The sequence below is a fragment of the Anomalospiza imberbis genome, chromosome 13, assembly GCF_031753505.1.
Source record: "Anomalospiza imberbis isolate Cuckoo-Finch-1a 21T00152 chromosome 13, ASM3175350v1, whole genome shotgun sequence".
NCBI lineage: Eukaryota > Metazoa > Chordata > Aves > Passeriformes > Viduidae > Anomalospiza > Anomalospiza imberbis.
In genome coordinates, this window is record NC_089693.1 from 20416652 (window position 1) to 20436002 (window position 19351).

Below are 19351 nucleotides of genomic sequence, written 5' to 3' on the forward strand. Positions count from 1 at the left end.
CACATCAGACTGTTTTCTGTATTAGTACCAGAGCATTAGGCATGTTTAAAGGAAACATACATACACTGTGCTCCAAACACTCGGATAAATGAAGTTATGTGTACCTCCCTGCGGTAGCCTGTTGTCCTCACAGTCAAGTTTCCTATGTTAGAAGTTCCTTATTATTAACACCAGAAGTTCCCTAGAGCCCAAAACGTGCTAGGAGTTTCAAAAAAAAAAAAAAAAAAAAAAAAAAAAAAAAAAAAGTTTGGTCTGTCGTCATTCACAAGCCAAATCCCTGTAAAATATGTAAAATACAGCTTTTTGCCCACTGATGTGCCTGCATTTTCCGTATATTTTCGCACTCCTTCGGCTGCTGCTGCGATGCCGGACATGGATAGTATTCAGAATAGGAGACTACATGAGACTACAAGAGAAGGGTTTTAATCTGATCATAGGCCAAGGTATGATCTGGAAAACTCTATTTGATTCGGTCAGAACAGTGCTGGAGCACGGCAGCTCGAGAGCACGGGACGGTGCGTGCGGAGCGAGGCAGCGCCTTCCCACGTCAGCAGCGGCCGAGTTCCTGGGGCCGGGCCGCAGCGAGCCCGAGGCGCGCCGGGGCCGGTGGCCGGGAGCGGCGGCGGCGGGGTCGCGCTGCGGGGCCGCGCTGGGCCGGGGCGGGCGCGGTGCCGGCGCTGCCCGGGCCGGCGGGGCGGGGCGGGCCCGCACTACAAGTCCCGAGAGGCGGCGGGCGCGGGTTGAGCCGTCCCCGCTCCCTGCGCGGCCCCGGGCTGCGTCCGCGGCGGGCGAGGCGATGCCGGCGGCGGGCTCGGAGGGGGAGGAGGGTCTGGCCGGGGAGCAGCCCGGCCCCGGAACCCCCAAACTCTGCGGGTACCTGCAGAAGCTGTCGGGCAAGGGGCCCCTGCGCGGCTTCCGCAGCCGCTGGTTCGTGTTCGACCCCCGCCGCTGCTACCTCTACTACTTCAAGGGGCCGCAGGAGCCGCTGCCCCTCGGGCACTTGGACATCGCCTCCGCCTGCTTCAGCTACCACCAGCCCGAGGTCGGCGCGGCCGCCGCGGGGGACGAGCCCGCCGCCTTCGAGGTGCACAGCCCCGGCGGGGCCGTCACCGTTCTCAAGGTAGGCCCGGGGCGGGCGGGACCCATCGCCGCTCCCATCCCGGCCCCGGCCCCATCCCCGGTGCCGTCCGTGCCCTCCGCCCGCGGTACCGCCCCGGCCGGCGGGGCTCCTCCGCCGCGTCCGTGCGGGCTTGTGTAGGAAGAAAGGTGCTGTTTCGCAAACGCCGGGGAGATGGGCAGTACCGGGCTGGCCCCAGCTGTCTGTTAGTCGCCTCTTTCTCCTTTACGATTTCGTCTTTACCGTGCTCCTCTGAGGGGGAGGAAATGCTTCTACTGAGCATGGACTGAGTGCGTTCTCTGGAATCGTCTGAGCAGAAAAAAATTCCGAAGAAATCTGACGGGTTGGGGTTTTGGAAGTTTAGAGGGAGTGGTCGGCTTTCACTTTTGGAGTGTTTATTTTGAAAAGATGATGCGTGGCAGGAGTCTGCGTCGAGGCTGCTTTGGGAGGAAGGAAGAGGAGGGAGAATTGTTCCCTCGTAGTGATAAGCAGAGGCTGCTTATCACATTGGCTGTTCAAGGACTCAGATTTTCATAGGACGAGAGGTAAATGTTTGGATTATTTAAGATGTCTTTTCTCTGTTGTCATGCCTAGGGGGAAAAAAGCCAAACAGGGGAACCATTTTGACTAAAGAAGAAATACATTATTCTGAGCATCCATTATTTTTGAATTCTGTTAAGGTAGATTTGTGTCTTTAAAGGAACGTTCTTGTGCATAGTATGTAACTTTTCACGTGGACTGAGTACTTTCCGAGAAACATTCTTAGTATTAGAACATAATCCATTGAGTATTAAGCAGTAGAACCTCCTATTGAATACTGGAAAATACCTCTTACACACTTAGTTAACAGTGGAGATTTGAGCAATCATAATACCTGCTGCTACTGTGGAGCATGATTGTATCAAGCTCTTCAGCAGTCTGTCTTGATGAGTATAAATGTCAAAATACAGACTCATTAACATGCTTTACTAGAGAATAAGACATTTATCTACCTAGGAAACTAATACAATAATAATTTTAACAATATTTACTTAGGTAAAAGCAGTGTAGTCAGTTGCATGTAAAAACTACCTTTGTATACTTGTAAAAGATTTTACTGCTTTCAATGAATCTGCCTTTATAGCCCAAGTGTTTGTGTTATGAACATTAAAACTGCAGACTTGGTTTAAGCTTTGCTTTCAGTAGTTTGAGGATGTCTTGTTTTAATTAGCATCTAGTGATTCGTGGTTTCACATAGAGAGCTTCAGAAAAAAATTGTGTTGAGGGTGCTTTTTGAATGGGAGGGGTTTTCTTGAGAAACACAGGATTTGTGATAAAAACTGCATTGTGAAATGCTGTGTGCTGTGTTTGACAGTCAGACAGTACTTTGGCAGCAGCCTCGGGTGTCTTCTGCAGTCACGAAGACACAAATCATCCTCAACACTGATACACAAATGTAAGGCATGGGGGATTTCTTTTTCATATTTTTTTGGTATCTTTTGGCCTGTGATGTTGCTACTCTGCCCATATTTTATGTGTTAATTTTTTTCCAGTGCTCTCTAGGAAAGAACGTGCATGGATTGGAACTTTCTTTGTTTCCCTTATGGGGACTGAGAAATGGTGCCAGTTAAGCAGAAAAAGATCATTTTGTGTTGTGATGTCCTAAAGTGGCCAAGTGATTGTTCGTAAAAATGATGTTATGTTGTAGGTGTTTAAATAGTAAAGAAGGAGTTAACGAAAATCTTAAGGGATATTGCAGGACCAACGAGTGTTTTGTGGCCATGTCATTCGCCAAGGAATAAGGTTTTTGCAGCTGAAATTAATTTTCTTCTGTCCAACATGATAGTTCTTTAAGGCCTTTAAAAGCATCCTCCAGCTAACTTAGGTAGAATTGCAAATTAATTCAAGCTGGTAAATGAAAAAACTCAAACAACCCAACCCTTCTCCCTCCCCAGTCCAGCCCCTGTTAAAAACAAGTGTGATTTCCTATCAAGAAAACATTACACGCAGAGCACGAGGAATAACGTCAAGTCAAATGTATTCTTCAGCCTGTAATTCACATGCTTTGTTTTCCTCAATTTGCTGCTTGTTCAAAATTTCCACATCTTGTGATGTGGCCTTTCCCATTCAGTGTTTTAGACTGAGAAGAGCAATAAAAAATAAGCTACTGGAATTCCAGATTGAAATGATGATGCTCTTGAGGAATGCATTATTTCTTATCATGCCTGAGTTTCTTGTTAGTGTAATGATTCCATAATCTTGAGTGCTCAGCCTTTTGTCAGGTAATGGAAGCTGAGAACTCTATGTTGTACTCTAGCTTTGTTTCCCAGATAAGAATTTTGGAAAAAAATATACTGCAGCTTTTACAGTAAATAAAGCAAAATGTTCCTATTTTAGAGCTATAGATAACCAGCCTGCCACTTGTGTGGTTGTGGTTTTTCTGTACATTTCCCATAGCTGCAATAGAGCAGAAGAAGCTAAGTGTGTGTAAAAATCTTTTCCATTTAAATGTATGTAACCAATACCATCCCTTTAGGTAAAGGAGCACAGAAAATGGTGTACTTTATGAATTATGGATAAATTACGTTTGGGAATATTTTCATGGAAAGGCATGCAAATACTGATCCTGCAAATATATGCTGTAACATAGAATGGTGCTGATACTATCAAATGAACATTTGGCTGTATTTGCATAGCAAGGTCTTGCATTAAGGGGGGAAATAATTAAAATTAAGAATATATGTAAATGAACAAAGGCAGCTTTTCTCATTTATTTTTAAAGCAGTGTCTTGTAGTGATATATTTTGCTTGCTTTGGAAACAAAGGATCGCTGGACTATGTGTCTGGTCACTTATGTGTGGGTAACTTCTCTGTGAATAGTGGTGAATTGGGAGGGTAACAGAAATTGCACAGAGTTGTGAAAGAAAAAATATTCTGGGGTATTGGCCAAGTGTAAGCATTCCAGACACTGCAGATTTCAGGGCCCTGATGCTTGAAATCATTGGACACCAAAGTTGCTGAACTGAGAGTGGCTTAGGAGTGGGTGCTGTAATTTGTCAGTGATCTCGAAGGATGCAGCAGTGATCAGTGATGTCGACCTTGAACAGTTTTGCTGCAGGGCCTGACACAGCAGAGGAGGGAGCTCAGCACTGAGGGTGGTTTGTTGTCTGAGCTGATGGTTTTTGCTCAGAACTTTGCTGGTTAGTGGTTACAGTGCTTTAATTAAAACTTGGGCTGCCCTCCAGAAGAAGCCATCTGGCTCCAGATTTGCTGTTTGAGCATAGCAGAAATAGTAAATCTTGAGAAATGCAAACTTTCTGGTGATGTTCCCTTTTTACAAAGTAGCTTGAGGGAGAGTTTGTGTTCAGAAATGTAGCAAGAATTTTCATGAGATTACTCAAAATGTGAGGTCTGCTTGTTGCATTTCTTTGGACTCTTCCTTTAAAGTGTTTAATGTTGGCGTATGTGTTCCACCAGCGTGTCCAGATAGAGGATGGCAATGCATGGACGTTTTCCTCAAATAATTCTTCTGTTTGTGTCATGTCTGCATCAGAAGGGGACAGTTCTACATCATTCTTAGTGGAAGAATTTAGGGGAATACTTTGAATAAATTATAGAAATTTTCCATTGTTTAAGTTGAGAACTACATGGTACTGTATGGCTCTTCACTTAAGAGTGTCTTTTACTCCTGCTGTTGCCTGTAAGTTTGCAGCAGTACACTTACAGTAATTCCTTATTTCACACCAGTTCAGGTGACATTCATGGTAGTTTTTCTTTTCACAGACATGCATCCATTAAAGTGTGACTGCCTGGCTCTGCAGTAAGAAAGCACCTTAGCAATACCTTAGTAGCTATAAGGATTTTTTGTGAAATTGATTGCTGCTCTGCTTAATTTAATGTTTTGGCTCTCATGGTGGGCAGTAGCCAAATACTAGTAAAAGTCATGAGAAATGGGCAAGCATGGAAGTGTTTCTTTCTTTGACAGATAAAGTGAATTTAAAAATATGTTTCCAAATTTGTGCTCTTTATGATTAGGGGAAGAGGAAGACTTAAATATTCTGTGTGTGGTTCTTGGTTTTATTTTGTTATGTTTTTTTTTTTTTTTAAACAAAAGTCTATTTCAAACATCAGCTTCAGTGATTAATTTTGTTTAAACAAAACTAATTTTAACAGAGATTTTTAGGATACTCTTTTAGTTGTAAATAACTGAGATGCCTGTAATAAACTCAGCTAAAACTGTTCAAAGGGAGAGGAGGACTCCAAAAGAGAAGGACCCTGTATGGGAGGAAAGGAAGGCAAGGTAACAGGCTGGGAGCAGCAGGAGGGCACGGAGTAATTCTTGGGCAAATTACTTAAAGCAGGGGCGTGAGAACCTTGTCCTGCTTTGCCCTGCCACTTTCTGCTGGAAGGTGGGCACTGCTTCACGTGTTGCACACGCCTGGCCCTGCCGCTCAGTCGAGGACAAGTGGGGCTAGGAATTGAAAAGCAGCAAGGAGCACCTCCAAGAACATTGATTCACTGTTCTCTGAAGGTGATTGGCAAGATGGTAGCGGGACAAATTGTGAGAGAGCTTCGTGAAGTTCAAGAAGTTGTGGGCAGAAGCTAATTGTAGGTATAATGTAGATTGTCTGCAGCTGGATCGCCTCATTAGCTGTGTTGTGGTAGCAAAGAGAACCACGTAAGCACTGCATCCTGGGTTAGTGGAAGCTCTTTGAATTCTTGGTGGTTTTTTGCTAGAGCACAGTAAAACATTGCTTTACATGGCCTGTGAGCAAGTGTCTCTAAAGGAAGTATAAGCTCTCAAATTTACCAGAAGTGAAGACTTGCCACTGGCTAAAGCTCCAAAAGAAGTACTTCAGTGCTACAAATAGAAGGGGAGATGTTTACTCCTGGCAAGAAGTGACTGTAGTCTGTAGACTTAAAAACCTGCTCCTGTGTTGTTCGTTCCCAAATTGCCAGAGGTGGCTGTGGGGATTGGCATTTCCCAGAGTCCAATTCTTTGACCTTCTGAACTATTCTTTACCCTATATATTTTTTTATGGGGGAAATAGTTTTCTCTGGTTTCCTGTGAGTAAGCAAGAAAGAATATATGAAGCTGATTTCCATGTCAGATTAGAAGTATCTTGGTTACATATCTTTCTTACCAACTGACTCTGCAGTGTCCTCATGTGTTGCTTGTTTGTTTCACTTTTTGAGTTATGAATGTTTATTTGATTTATATATCTTGTATTCTGCCACGTGCATAATATACTGAAAGGAGCTGGAGCAGCAGCTCCAGGAATAACTGAGGTTTTCTGCTTAATCTCCTTGAATGGTGCTTTGGAGCCATTTGCTGTAGGGTGTTGCATCCTGGGTTGATGTCATGGATGTTAAAGCTCATAGGGGTACAAAGAGCCAAGAGGTAAAATAAAAATCCATCTCTCATGGTTAAACTGAGGCTGCAAATTGCTGAACCAGAGAGAGCACCCTGGGGAAGCATCAGTTTTTGTTTGCTGTGCTGTTTGTGCTTTGTCTTGTCATTAGCTGCCATTGGGGCCAAAATATAATGGTCAATGAATCTTCAATTTTACTAGAGCAGAAGTGTTCTTATGTGAAAAATGTAGACAATTCTGTGCCATTGCTGTGCTTTATGCAGCACTTACTGTATACCTTTGTAAGGAAATGTGTGTTGTTTGTTGCTCTCCATTCTTTTGCAGCTGTGCATTGCACAAGTGCCCTCTTAATTTTGGAAGAGCAGAACCAAAAACTCTTTGAAATTAGGTTGTCTTTAAAGAATAAAACTAGTAATCTTTTCCACTGATAATGCCCTCATGCACTTTGGGAGAAGGTAGGAGACAGGCTGGCTAAAAGATAAGCACTCCATGTGCTAACAAGCCAAAGGAGTTAGGGGAGTGTCTTCTCATCAGTGTTAATTTTTTTGTTCCTGAACAGTCCAAGTTACCAGGTCAGGTGTTTTTCCTAGTCTGGCAGCTGGGGATGTATGTTGAAATAACAGTAACTGTTCCATGAGAGCACCTGCAGTGTCAGATACCTTCACTTGTCTCTTCTTGGTATTTGTATATTGTCATTTGATGTGCTTTGAAATGACTTAGAGCTCTGATTCAAGGTATGTTAGAATTCTTCCTCACTTCCCACATTTTTGGCTGTAGTCTTGTAGGTTAGGCATTAATGTTGGATTTTGTTTTTTTTTTTTTTTTAATATGATTTTTCTATAGAAGCTAGTTAGCTCCTGGGATCATCAGGAAATACAGTATGTAGATTTAGTCATTAAAGTAAGAGGCATTGCAATGCATTATTCATTTGTTGGTTTCTGCTGGTAAGAAAGCAAATTAAAAGAAAATGGGAATCTTCCTGAATGTGTATGGGATTTTTTCCCAATAATATAGATTTGTAGCTATATATTCAGACAGTGCATTATGTGTAAAATATAAGATGCTGCTGTATTTTCTAAAGTTTGAGTGTAAAACTGAAGAAAAGGAATGCATGAGACTACTTCTAATGAAAAATTCTGGCATGAAAATCATGGATGTGCGTGTGACCACAAGGTGCATCTGGTGCATTGTGGTTATTTCTTTAAAATCATACTGATTTTGAGTGGTGGTACCTTGGTGATCTGCCGATTATCTGTGTTGGATTTATTATTGCACTTGGAATTACTGTGTTCATGTACCAAGGGCCTGCAGAGATCTCACCAGCGCTCTGGTTCCGTGTCCTGCAGGCTGCGACTCGGCAGGACATGACCTACTGGCTTCAGGAGCTGCAGCAGAAGAGGTGGGAATACTGCAACAACCTCGACGCGGCGAAACGGGACAGCCGGACTTCCCCCACTCCCAGTGACTTTTCCAAAGGTCTTGTTGCCAAAGACAACCCTGGTACGTTGGAAACTTGAGTGAGAACAGAAGGCACGGCTCTCTTCAGTGTCAGTTCATCAATACAAGGTGTTGCATTGCTGTAGAGAACAGCCTTAAGAGAGCTTTTTCACATCTGTTTATCAAGTGACTCTACGTAAACTTTGCATATGCTACAATATTTAACATAAATGTGGTTTTATATGAGATTTCGTATCCTTTACAAAATCTGTTGTTTTCTTGAAGAACAGATTTTTTGAGAGGAAGTGCAATTGAGTAGTCTCACGACTAGGTTTCATTAAGCCCAGGTAAGTTGTCTTTTAGTGGTTGCAAGATCTTAAAAAGTTAGTATGGTAAGTATCCTGAGATGTAAACTCCAGTTTTTAATGGGAACAGGTATATTTTGCATTCTGAATGACCATGCTTTGTTCCTGAAAAGGTATGGTGTGGTGGATCTATCTGACTCTCATAAAAATGCTGTGCCTTTAAAACTGAAAGACAGTCTGCACTGATAATATGTAAGTGAAATTCAGTCTCTGAAATACCTTTAGGCAAGGAAAATGTAACTCTACGCTAGTGTCAGAGTTACAAAAATGTCTGTGCATTATACAGAGTTATTCTGCATTTTTTACTACATTGTGCAGGCACTTGTGAATTGTTTTATTCCTCAGTCCTTACAGAAATGGATTCCTTGCTGATTTCTGTTATCCATAAATAAGACAGTAAAACCCAGTTCTGTGCCAGGTTAGGCATTAGTAAGGCTCTCCTGGGTTTAAGCAGTCTTGAGGTCAGACATGTTTCATCAGCAGATGTCACATTTGGTTGATGTCACTTTGCTCCCGCGTTAACCCAGCAGTGTTGAGCTGTTGTTGTCACACCTTGTCCCCTCCTGAGGTTCAGGTTCTGTTGCAGGGTTGTCCTCTAACCCGTTCTCTCCTTTGAGAGAATGTGCTGCTTGTGGCTGCGGGCTCAACACAGCTGAGCTCAGGTGTGTTTGCTGGGGGCTCAGCTGGGCCTTTCAGCCACTGCAGGCAGCTCCTGCTGAGAGCAGAGCCCAGCCCTTGAGCTGGGGCAGGGCTGGCCCTCCCGAGTGCTAGTGCAGGGTCTGCAGGCAGCAGCAGTCAGCCTCTTCTCCAGATCAGTCTTTTGGCCAGTGTAGTTTCCAGAAGTGGTTTACTGTAGGGACAGATGAGTGGCAGGATTAGCTCAAGAGAATTGCTGGGAATGCCAAGTGGGATGGTTTGAGACCCTTTTTGTTGGCAGCGGCCAGTCTGGGTAGCAGCTTGTCAAGCCATGTGCTCCAGAGCACATGTATTGGTGGGCAAAAATCTAAGTGTTGCAAAAGGGAACAGGCTTTGGCTCTTTCAGCCCTTTGTCTTTCTGCCTTCAGCCTCTTGTTCTCTGCTGCATGGGCTCCCTTTTGTTGTTGTGTTTAACTGACCCTGTGCTGACTGGGTTCACATGTAAGCCAGAAAGGAGCACTTTTTTTTCATTTCTGCTAGACTGATGAGTGGAATATGTTCAGTGTGCAGTCAGGTGATTGCACAGCTGGTGGACAGGAGGGAACGAGGCACAGTGACAGCAAGGCAGCGTAAAGCAGCAGACAGGCTTGCCCTCTTGGCAGCAGAGTGTTGGATCGCATCAACTGTAACGTGTCACTTGGCCACAGAATTTGTTCTTGTTCGTGCTACTTCTCTCAGAGCTTGGGTACAATGTGACATGAGCCTCTGTCACTGCAGCATGCAGGTGCTGTTCCCTCACACCTGTTTTGTATCACATCCAGTCATTTAATCACTGATCTGGTATTCTTCTGTAAGTCATTGGGGGCTTTCCAGATGAGCCGGCTGAACCTATTCATGTGATTTAAACAAAAAAATTAAATTACTGTTGTTGTTATATCCAGGACAAGGAATGTCAACATAACATGCATGGGCTGAGTAGACCCATCCCTTTCATGGGCAGCCTGCAGTTAAACTGCATTATGTAGAATTTGGAGCTGCACGTAGAGTATCTCATTTTCTAGGACAAATCACAGTGATAACTCTTATCATCAACTGAATTATTTAAGTAGGGATTCCTTTTGGAGGAAAGCCAGAATGATTGATGCTTGTTCCTTCTTAATCAAGTACTCCAGGAGTTTCTTCTAGAGTTATGGGATTCTGTAAGGCTCTGGTTTCATGTTGATGACTAAGATATGTGTCTTGTGGCTTTCTTTTCTTTTTCTTGAAGAATTGAATGTGCATGCAGTGGTTGTGCTTTATACTGGAGTATAGAAATTGGTTTATTTTGCTAGTGCTTGAGTACAGATGCTATCACTAATGTTTTAAATGGCAGAGTAGTCTGTCTTCAGTCCAAACCCAGAACTGCTTGCTGCAACCTTGCCTGTCTGTCCTCCCCTGTCATCTCCACTCCCAGTTCAGAAATCTAGACTAACTGGGGCATACATGGAGCTAGATACTGCTTTGTGGATCAGCTGTGAAAGGTTTTTAAGAACATTCAATGTAGTGAAAAATACTTCAAAGTATTTTTTAGAGTGGGATGTGGGAAATTGAATATGAACAATAATTACACATTCATTTGTTGTGGAGGTGCCTTACTACCGTGGAAGTCAAATAAATTATTTATTCTTTATGCTATGTGGGATTATTATTTTTTTCTTGAAATCAATTGAATGTTAATGTAGTTTCTATAATTTCAGTTCTTAATTTGCATAATAAATCGTGCAATGCCATGCATTTATAAAATTGTTGTGTTTTGAAATAAGTTCCAAAACAAGATTCTTTTTTTTTATTTGGAGGTTGCATGAGCAGCCACTATCATTAGTTGTGCTTTGTGTGCTGTGCAGTCCGTGCCTCTGACAAAGCTTCTGGCTGGTATGGGCAGGGGATGATGGCCAGTGAGCAGCCTCAGGGTGCCACACTCAGACAATTGGCATGTCTGGGAGGGGAAATGCATTTGTTGGGAATTAAGCTCTTAAGCAATTCCTTTACCTGTCCTCTAAAAGGGCTTTGCAGAATTAAACAGGTAGAAGATGAAACAAGCTGTAAGTGTAAAGGCAGAATGTTAGTGTTCCACCCTGGCTTTGAGTACCCATAAGTTTCTGGTCTGTGTGCTGTGGATTGAATTTTTTTTTTCCCCTTTGGGATGTTTGGGGCTTTTTTTGGGGGGGGGGGGGTGGTTGGAGTTTGGTTTTGTTTTTAATTATTATTTTGTAGTTAAAATCTACTTATTATCTTTCCTCTTCATTAGACAGTAAATATAATCTCATGTTTAGTTTTATCAAAGTTATTTTAGCTGAACTGTGCTCAGTTCAAACAGCCACAGTGCAAAAGAACTTGGAATTCCCTTTGGCTGATAAGGCTCTGAAGTATCTGTTCATAAAAATCAAGGCAGTGTAACTTGTACCTGTATTTGAAACATGACATGATACATTTCTGTGTCAGATACCATTTTCAAGGGTTTTAGAGATTCCTAGTGGCAGAGATCTTTAATATTTCATATTCGTCATCACAGAATGTTCTTTCTACTTCTGATCTTTGATACTTGATACAAGTAACCCTCTGCTGAGTAATTGGAGGGTGTGGTTTGCTTAAAGATGGTCTCGCTGCGGGTGCCAAGCAATTGTCAGAACTAAGGCTGAAAGACTCAGCAGTGATAAAAGAGGGCATCATAACTTCCTAGGGTTTAAGTCAGAGCCCATCCAATCTGTTACTTTCTAATATAAATGTTGAATCAAGTCTGAGAGTGTTGTCAAAAAATCTTTAATCCACTTCAGTATTTTATGAATTATATCAAGAATAATCTGAAAATTACATTTGGGTTTGTTGAACTTGCCTTTTCAGAGGGTTTATAGAAGGCTGTAAACTGTTTTATGCTTCTCTCTAATGCTTTTTGCTATTCACAGTATATTCTGTATTCTGGATTTTTTACTCCCTCTGCCTCCTGGAGGGAGAAAGCAGCTCTCCAGACTAATAGAAACACTGAGGTAGCACAGGCAGTGCAGGTTGTGCAGTCTTTGTTTGCCAGGGTGGTGTGTTGGAGCCTGGGTGTTCTAGTTGGGTCAGCCTGGCTCCTCTGGCTGTTGTGAGCTGTGGCTCAGGGCTGGGCCAGTTCCTGGAGCTGTTGGGAGCCCGTGGGGTTTGCTGGGGTGTGCAGGACTGTGCTGCAGCTCTGCATGGCCTGGCCATGGGCCCCCACTTGCTCCAGTGCACAAGAGATTTGGCTGGGGTGGCTTGAGGCGGAGGTGCATTCAGGAATCCTCACTGGTGCAGGAGGTGTCTGATGTCCTGCAGAGCTGTGCCAGCGTTCTTGGCTCTGGCAGTGCCCGGCCTGGCCTGGCACAGCACTGCCTCAGGTCTGTGAAGGTCCCTGACTTGCTGCAGCAGTGTCACTTTTAGATGAATAGCTTACAGGATGAAGCACACCCTGAAAGCTGGGTTTTTGTGACACTGTTCTGGACTTAGTTCTGATTGGCTATTTTGTTGATCACTCGTGAAATGATGCTTTGTACGCATCCCACAGGTCCTGTCTGCTATCAGAAGTATGTGGCTGCAGTGACATCTCACTGAGAAGTTTGCTATTTATAATGTTCATTTGAACTGAATGTTTTATAAAGTCATGTTGCAATTTAAAGTAAGCCCTGAACAATGTCACTAGCAGACTTGGCAGTCTATGATTTTACATAGCCAATATTATTTTACTTATTGAAGGTTATATTTATTTTTTTTCTTTCTCCTCTTTTTTTTTTTCTTTTAATATAGATTTGAGCATCCTAAGTCAAAATGCTTCAGCAGAGAGAGCTAGAAATATTCTAGCTGTAGAGACTTCTCCTACAGACCTGGTGGGGGAACAAGCAGCTTCCCAGCCTGCACCAGTCCAAGCAAGTGCCATCAATTTCTCACTTAAACAATGGAGTACTGAGATCAAGTAAGTTGTGAACCTGGGAGAAAGAGTTACCATGAGATTGGTAGTTCCTGACCAAGATTATTTCCTACATCAGTATGTGGTCAGTGGAGCTTCTTAGAATGATGGGAGGTGATGGGGTCGATTTGTTTGTTGTATTGTATCTCTCCAAGTAAACAGTTTCCTTATCTACTGTTTGAAGGTTTGAGAGAACATTATTGTGTCACATCACTGATATCTGAAAGGGAGACTCAGTCTCGTACAAGTCTTGTACAGCGCTTGCAGTGATGGCTTTGCTCTCTGAACCCCAGTGGTTGCTGAGGCTGAGTTGTATTCTCAGCCACTTCTGCTTTTTCATGGAGCTGTCAGTTCCCAGCATTGTAGTAGTCATAGTACTCAGTGCATAGGAACTATTTTTAGTGATGAAAATCAAACCAATATAAATCCTTATTTTTTGTTTTCTTCTTAAAATAAATGAAAACACAGGACACAGATTGAAGTGGATGTAGTTCAAATTCCTGAGCAAAAATGTGGCAGACCCCTTCTGAACAACATTGAAACCCCTCCCTCATAATGAATTTACTCTTTAGTATTAATTGCTTTAAGGAAAGCAGTCCCATTGTTTTTCGGCTCTCTGTTGGGCTTCTTCCTAAAGAATTTTGTGGTTTGCTTTGCCCACATAGATGGATCTTCTGCTTAAAGCATGTTACATCTGCTTTGCTAATGTAAAGCAGCTCACAAAGCAGAGCTGTAGCTTTGGTTAACCAGATTATGTCCTTCTTGAGCTGGGAGGAAAATGTTCATTTTCATCAGCAGTGCGAAGTTAAACAGATCCCTTTTAAAGCTTTCTGGTTTAGTGCAGAGATCTGAGAGGTTACCAGATGGTGTTGATTTTGACTCTTTTTCTGGCTGTGGGTTTGGGGTTTTTTCCCTAGTGTTGTGGTTGGTTGTTTTCCTCCCTTCTCCAGCAGTTCTGTGCCATTTGGGACAGGGGGAAGATCTGACAGCCTTTGGAATATGTGTGCCCTGTCCAGTGTCTTACTGGATTGTGATTAGTTACAGCCCCAGTGTTAGAGGATGGATCAAAATGTATCTGAAACTGCAGAGAGTTTCCTCTCTTGCTGGGAGCACATTGTTGTTTTATACTTATTAATTTGTATTAAGGTGTGTAGATGTCTCAGTAAAAGCCTTTGTCCTTCCTCCTGAACACATTTACGCACATTTAGTGTGTCTGACAGAGAAGATACTCCTATAGTAGCTGTATTTGCATCCTAGGTAGCAGTTGTGATGTAATAAAGAGGAGGGAAAAAGAAAAATATATCTTGGAGTTAAGCAGTGTATATATTTACAGTAATTAAAGTTGAAATGCACTCCTCTACTTTTAAAAATACACTTTCAAATACTATTTGATATATACAGATATTTAGGCTTGATATTTTTTTTTTCTTTTTTCATTTTCATGCTCTCACCTACTTCTTTATGCAGAATATAGATTTGGAAGCATACTGAATTACCGTAACCTCCAGTTACATAACCATGAAAACAAGGCTTAAAGCCCAAATATTAGAGACTCATTAGATCAAATGATTGGCTTTTGCATAGGTTGTCCTATTGTACTTAGGGAAATAAATGCTGTTTTCAAATTTATCTATTTAATCTTTCATCTTATTTTACTCTAATAGAAAGCAATGAAGGACTGCTGCTTGAGTGCCCTGAACAAACCTGTGCAAAAGCTTTACAAAACTCAGCATCAGCTATGATTTTTCATGGGCCTAACAGCAGTTCTTTAAAGAAGCTTTTCTGGAAGTCGCTTGACTTGTTTGTGGTTTTTTCAAGCTTTAGAAGGTGGTGCTCGGGCCTTCAAATGTTGAGGCTGAGGGAGTGCAGAACAGGCACAGAGAACAGAAGAGAGAATGTGGAGTTTGGAGTTGCCTGATAAGAGATCAGCCACCATTTGGAGAGGAGGTGTAGAGATGCCAGGGGCACTTCCTGAGACACTCACTGATATTGGGTGTCCAATCCATCATCACCCAATTTGATCTACTTAATTTGTGTGGAATGTCTGAACAAAGAAATTAGGCTTCTTGCCCCCAGCAAGAATTACGATTATTTCTGGAAGAAAATGAAATCTGTAACATAAATGAGTCTTTGCTAAGCTTGTGAATTGTTTGTTTGAAATAGTTTTTATTAATAAAAATTAGGATTTTTTTTTTAAATTGTAAATATTTATCAGTTCATCAGAATCTAAAAGTTTTGCACTGCTTAATGATTGGCTTAGAGTTCATGTTGATAAGATGTTAAATCTCTTGTGAAGCTGAAAGACTGGCTTGGATCATCAAGTGATCTTGAATGTGTAATATGGGTTATTTTCTGCTTAAGGTTTGAAGAGAGAATTTGGATGATTGAGTGAAAGCATCTTCGTGAGCTTGCACAGGCTGTGGAAAATGCTGAGATACTAAATATATTTCCAAATTTATGCCTGAAATATTAAACTGGTTCATATGGGTTGATTTAGAATGTCCTTATGTAGTTGAACAAAGGCCTTTCAATACTGAGTTAAGTTAGTACTCATAGATGTAAGAGTGGGCATTTGAGTGCGCGATGGTTGTGGGGGAGCTGGGTCAGGTAATCTCATCCTGCTGGGAAATGTATTGTTCTCCTATAGAATTATCTGGCTGGAATTCAGAGGCTGCCCCTGAAATGTTCTTGCAGATAGTTGGCCATGTTCCACTGTAGGAAAAAAAAATGCAAAGGAGTCTTGTCATCAGCATTTCAGCTGCAGCAGGTCTCTTGGATGATCCCAAGTTTTCCATTGATCCCCAGTATGGAGCTATAACATACATGGGGATGTATGCTGCTCAGTTTAATGCTTGGCAGTTACCCTAAAATTCTGAATTACAACTGATCAATAAAGAGATGCTGCTTGTAAATCCTAAGTTTGTTTTCTACTTGCCTGCTGCAAAAACAAAGCTAAAACAGGGTGTGCAAAAGACCATGGCATTAAAGTAAAGTAATTTTTCTGTTCCTGGAATTTGGCTGTTGATTCCAAGTGCTATTTGTTAGCGTATATTTTATTTTCTTTGAGCTTTTATTTGTTATTGGTTTTTTCTGTGTTTTTAGTTTATTTTTAGTTTGCACTGCTTGAACTGTGAAAAGCCCCTTATAAAAATAATGCAGAATAGAGAAATATTTGTCACTTTTTCCTGCTGCCTTTTTCACAGAAATTCCATGTCCTCCTTAAGAAAAGGAAGTAACGAAAATCGCAGAAGTATATTTTATACCACTGAGGAGTGGGAACTGCTGGATCCAACCCCAAAAGACTTGGAGGACTCAATGGCTCTGGAAGAAAAAAGGAAACACCTGGCAGAAGGAAGTAAAGGTAGAAGTGGAGGAAGGAAGGGGATCATATGCCTTACCTTGTTTAGCATAGAGTATCTTGTTATGTCTGTCTCTAGGAGATAAGTGGAAGTTTATCTTTTTCTTCACAAACCACATCCAGAGCTCTGTAAACTAAGTTTTAAAAAAATCAATTTCTTAGGATGTGTTTGGGGTCCTCTGCCGTTCAAATACAAGAGAATCAAGACAAAACCTTGTAATCCACTGGTTGGATTTCCTGAGCATGCTACTGGTTTGTTTTGTCACAGGAGTTGCAAAGTAACAAGGTGAAGGAAATGCTGATATCTGTAATTACTCACTTGAGTGTCACAGAGTCACCCTCAGAAGCAGAATTGCCTTTAGACTCTGTGTGTACCTGTTACCTTGACTTGCTTCCGAAATGGGGCAGAAGCAGGGATGGGCATGAGGCAGCAGCTCATCTGTGTGGTTCTCTGGTTCTCACTGGTTCTCAGATTCGACCAGTGTCTGGAATAACCTTGTCAAGATGTTTTTACACCTTTTTAAGAGCACCTTAGGTGACATCCAGGTGATTTAATCTGTTAGGAAATATCCTGTATGTGGAGGTGAAACCTTACATTGAATCCTCTTACAGGAGCAGTAGGCTGTGATATCAGAGATGGTTTTGCTTTGATTATTTGAAGCAAAGTTTACTTTGCCATAGTTACACATACCTTCTATTTTCTGTAATGAATTGCAAAATTCTCTTCATGTCTTATATGAAAAGTGTTAATTTATGAGCCATGTCTTTTATCTGTGAGGGGAGAAGATTTTTGAGCATTTTTTTTCCCCACCAAAGGAAGCAACTTGGAAATTGAGGCATGTTTAACACTATTGTATTGAGTGGTTTGAAAGCTGCTCAAAGTCTAATGTTAATGAGTATATTTTTTAAGGAAATCTGAATGCTTTGAAATGCCTTTTTACTAAGTGAACTGAACTAGAAGAAATTGTTTTATGCAGGACTGACTAGTTCAGCTTTTCCATTTGATTTTGGCCGCATTCCATACAAAGCAAGGCGCCCGTTGAAAGACATGATCGGATCAAGCAAAAACCGCAACAGCAGCGACTCTTCCCCAACAGAGTGGTGTTCTGGCAATGGGAACAGACTGGTCTCTGAGCTGCAACTGAAGTATCAAAGCCAGCAGGAAGAGTTGGAGAAGCTAAAGAAAGATCTTATGAGCCAAAAGGTAATTAAACCTTCAGGCAAAGTGCACAGAAGCAAATGGGTCTGGCCGGTGATTGTGAGTTTAACCTTTCTGGCCATCTCACTGTGTTAAGACCTGGTTGGTTGTTATGAAGTGATGGTTCTAAACAAACCTTTGTGTACAAAAAGTCTTAAAACAAGAAGGACCATCTATTACATCTGTTGAAGATAAGAGTCCTGAATAAAACTTCCATTTGCACGCTGCTCATTGAATTGGTTTATCTGTCTTCCTTGTTCTCTGAAGTTAACTTGTTCGGTGTCTGCCAGAATCCTGGCTGATAGTCATAGCTTCTTTTTCTGTATATATGTAAAATATCTTGGGAACTTCTCCTTTCAGATTCTCTTTCTTTGTCTTTTGGTACTTTCAGTGCTAGTGCAGGGGGTGGGAAATCGACCTGGCTTCTTTCTCTCCTCAGGAGAGGTTTTGTAAGATAGGCCTAATCATAACGTGTCTATATAGTCTGCACTCACATGGTGGTCATGCTTGTGTGCCCTCATAACTCCGATTTATTCAGTACCTTGGTTTCATCTAAAAGAACTTATATTCATTTAAAGAAGAAAAATGTTTTCAATCTTGTGTAGACCTGCTACTTCTGCTATTTGCATTTTCCTTTGTGTGAGGTGATCAAAGGGAAACCAACAAAGGAGTCTGAGACCCATATTTATACTCATTTTAGGCATTATCTTTCCTACAAGTACATTTGAGCTTCTGAGCCTGCTGCTGTGGGAAATCTCATCGGTCTAGTGCAACACTACATTCACAGCTGCTTCTGTTTTTATAAGAACAAAAATGGTGTCTTAGGTGCTCATTTCTGTGGCAAGATTTTCTAAATAGCCTTTCATAGACTTTCTTTTTGACAAAACAGCGTTTGTTTTTTGCTTCCTTTTATTTTCTCCACATCCGCTAGAGAAGAGAGCTCTTAGTTACCTTTACTTTTTCCATTCTGTAATGATTTCCTGTTAACTTTTTGGGCTTAAGCCTCTTCCTGTTCACCCTACAACAGGATGCCTTGCTTGCAAGTAAGGCTTTTTTCAGCTTCCAAGTGGGCCTCAGCTGTCCACTCCTTTTCTTTAACCTGCTGTAGCCATTTCAGGCAGGATCCTTAGCTCAGTGAAGGGACACTGAAGCCATCTATGTAGGCCAGTCATTGGAAGGCGTTAGCCTGCTAGAAATCATGTTGTAAAGCATTTCCGTTTCTCTTTGAAACACCAGCATGAGGTCTTAAGCCATTGCAGGAACTTTATTTTGCTTGACATTACATTTCTTAAGCTATAAAATTTAGAAACATAAAATTTCATCGAGTTATTTTGCTGTTGTTTTTTAATTTTCAGGAACTTGTTCGACTTCTGCAGCAAACAGTCCGATCTTCCCAATATGATAAATACTTTGCAAGCCACCTTTGTGAGGGGGTTCCCAAAGATACATTAGAGCTCTTGCACCAAAAAGATGACCAGATTTTAGGCCTCAACAATCAACTTGAAAAGTTAAATCTGGAAAAAGATAGTCTCCAGCAGGAAGTCAAGAATCTGAAGTGTAAAGTTGGAGAACTCAATGAACGGCTGGGAATGTTGATGGAAACTATTCAAGCTAAAGACGAAGTCATCATGAAACTCTCTCGCCAACTCAGCGAATGTGAGGACAGCACAACCTCTCAAAGTGGAGCGATAAATTCCCCCACGCCCACCTGTACCAATAAGGAACTACAGGAACTGGACAGACTAAAAGTAAGAGCACTGTCTCTGTCTTGATGCATAGGGGAATCTCTTCTCTCTGTAAAAGTACTTTTTAGTCTGCTGTACTATTTGAGATCACTACAGCCGTTCCCCAGGACACCCATCAGCAGAGGCTTTCTCAGCTTGGAACCTCCACTTTGAGCTGTTATGTGACAATCTGACCAGAATTTCCTT

General features: G+C 41.9%; 1 protein-coding gene across 5 annotated transcripts in view; it reads left to right on the plus strand.

Annotated features, from left to right (window-relative positions):
- The first annotated feature begins 705 nt into the window (after positions 1 to 705).
- Positions 706 to 19351, plus strand: part of TBC1D2B (TBC1 domain family member 2B) — a 28198-nt gene continuing 9552 nt past the window's right edge. The window contains exons 1-6 of one of the 5 annotated variants that reach the window (XM_068204462.1): positions 706 to 1120; positions 7815 to 7968; positions 12705 to 12870; positions 16068 to 16225; positions 17251 to 17426; positions 18776 to 19168. In XM_068204462.1, coding sequence (XP_068060563.1) covers positions 797 to 1120; positions 7815 to 7968; positions 12705 to 12870; positions 16068 to 16225; positions 17251 to 17426; positions 18776 to 19168 — 1371 coding nt within the window. In that variant the 5' untranslated portion in view covers positions 706 to 796. Of the gene's footprint in view, positions 1121 to 1299; positions 1323 to 1559; positions 1663 to 7085; positions 7203 to 7814; positions 7969 to 12704; positions 12871 to 16067; positions 16226 to 17199; positions 17427 to 18775; positions 19169 to 19351 lie in introns of those variants that run through there. The other 4 variants (XM_068204461.1, XM_068204465.1, XM_068204463.1 and 1 more) reach the window with 4 other exon arrangements.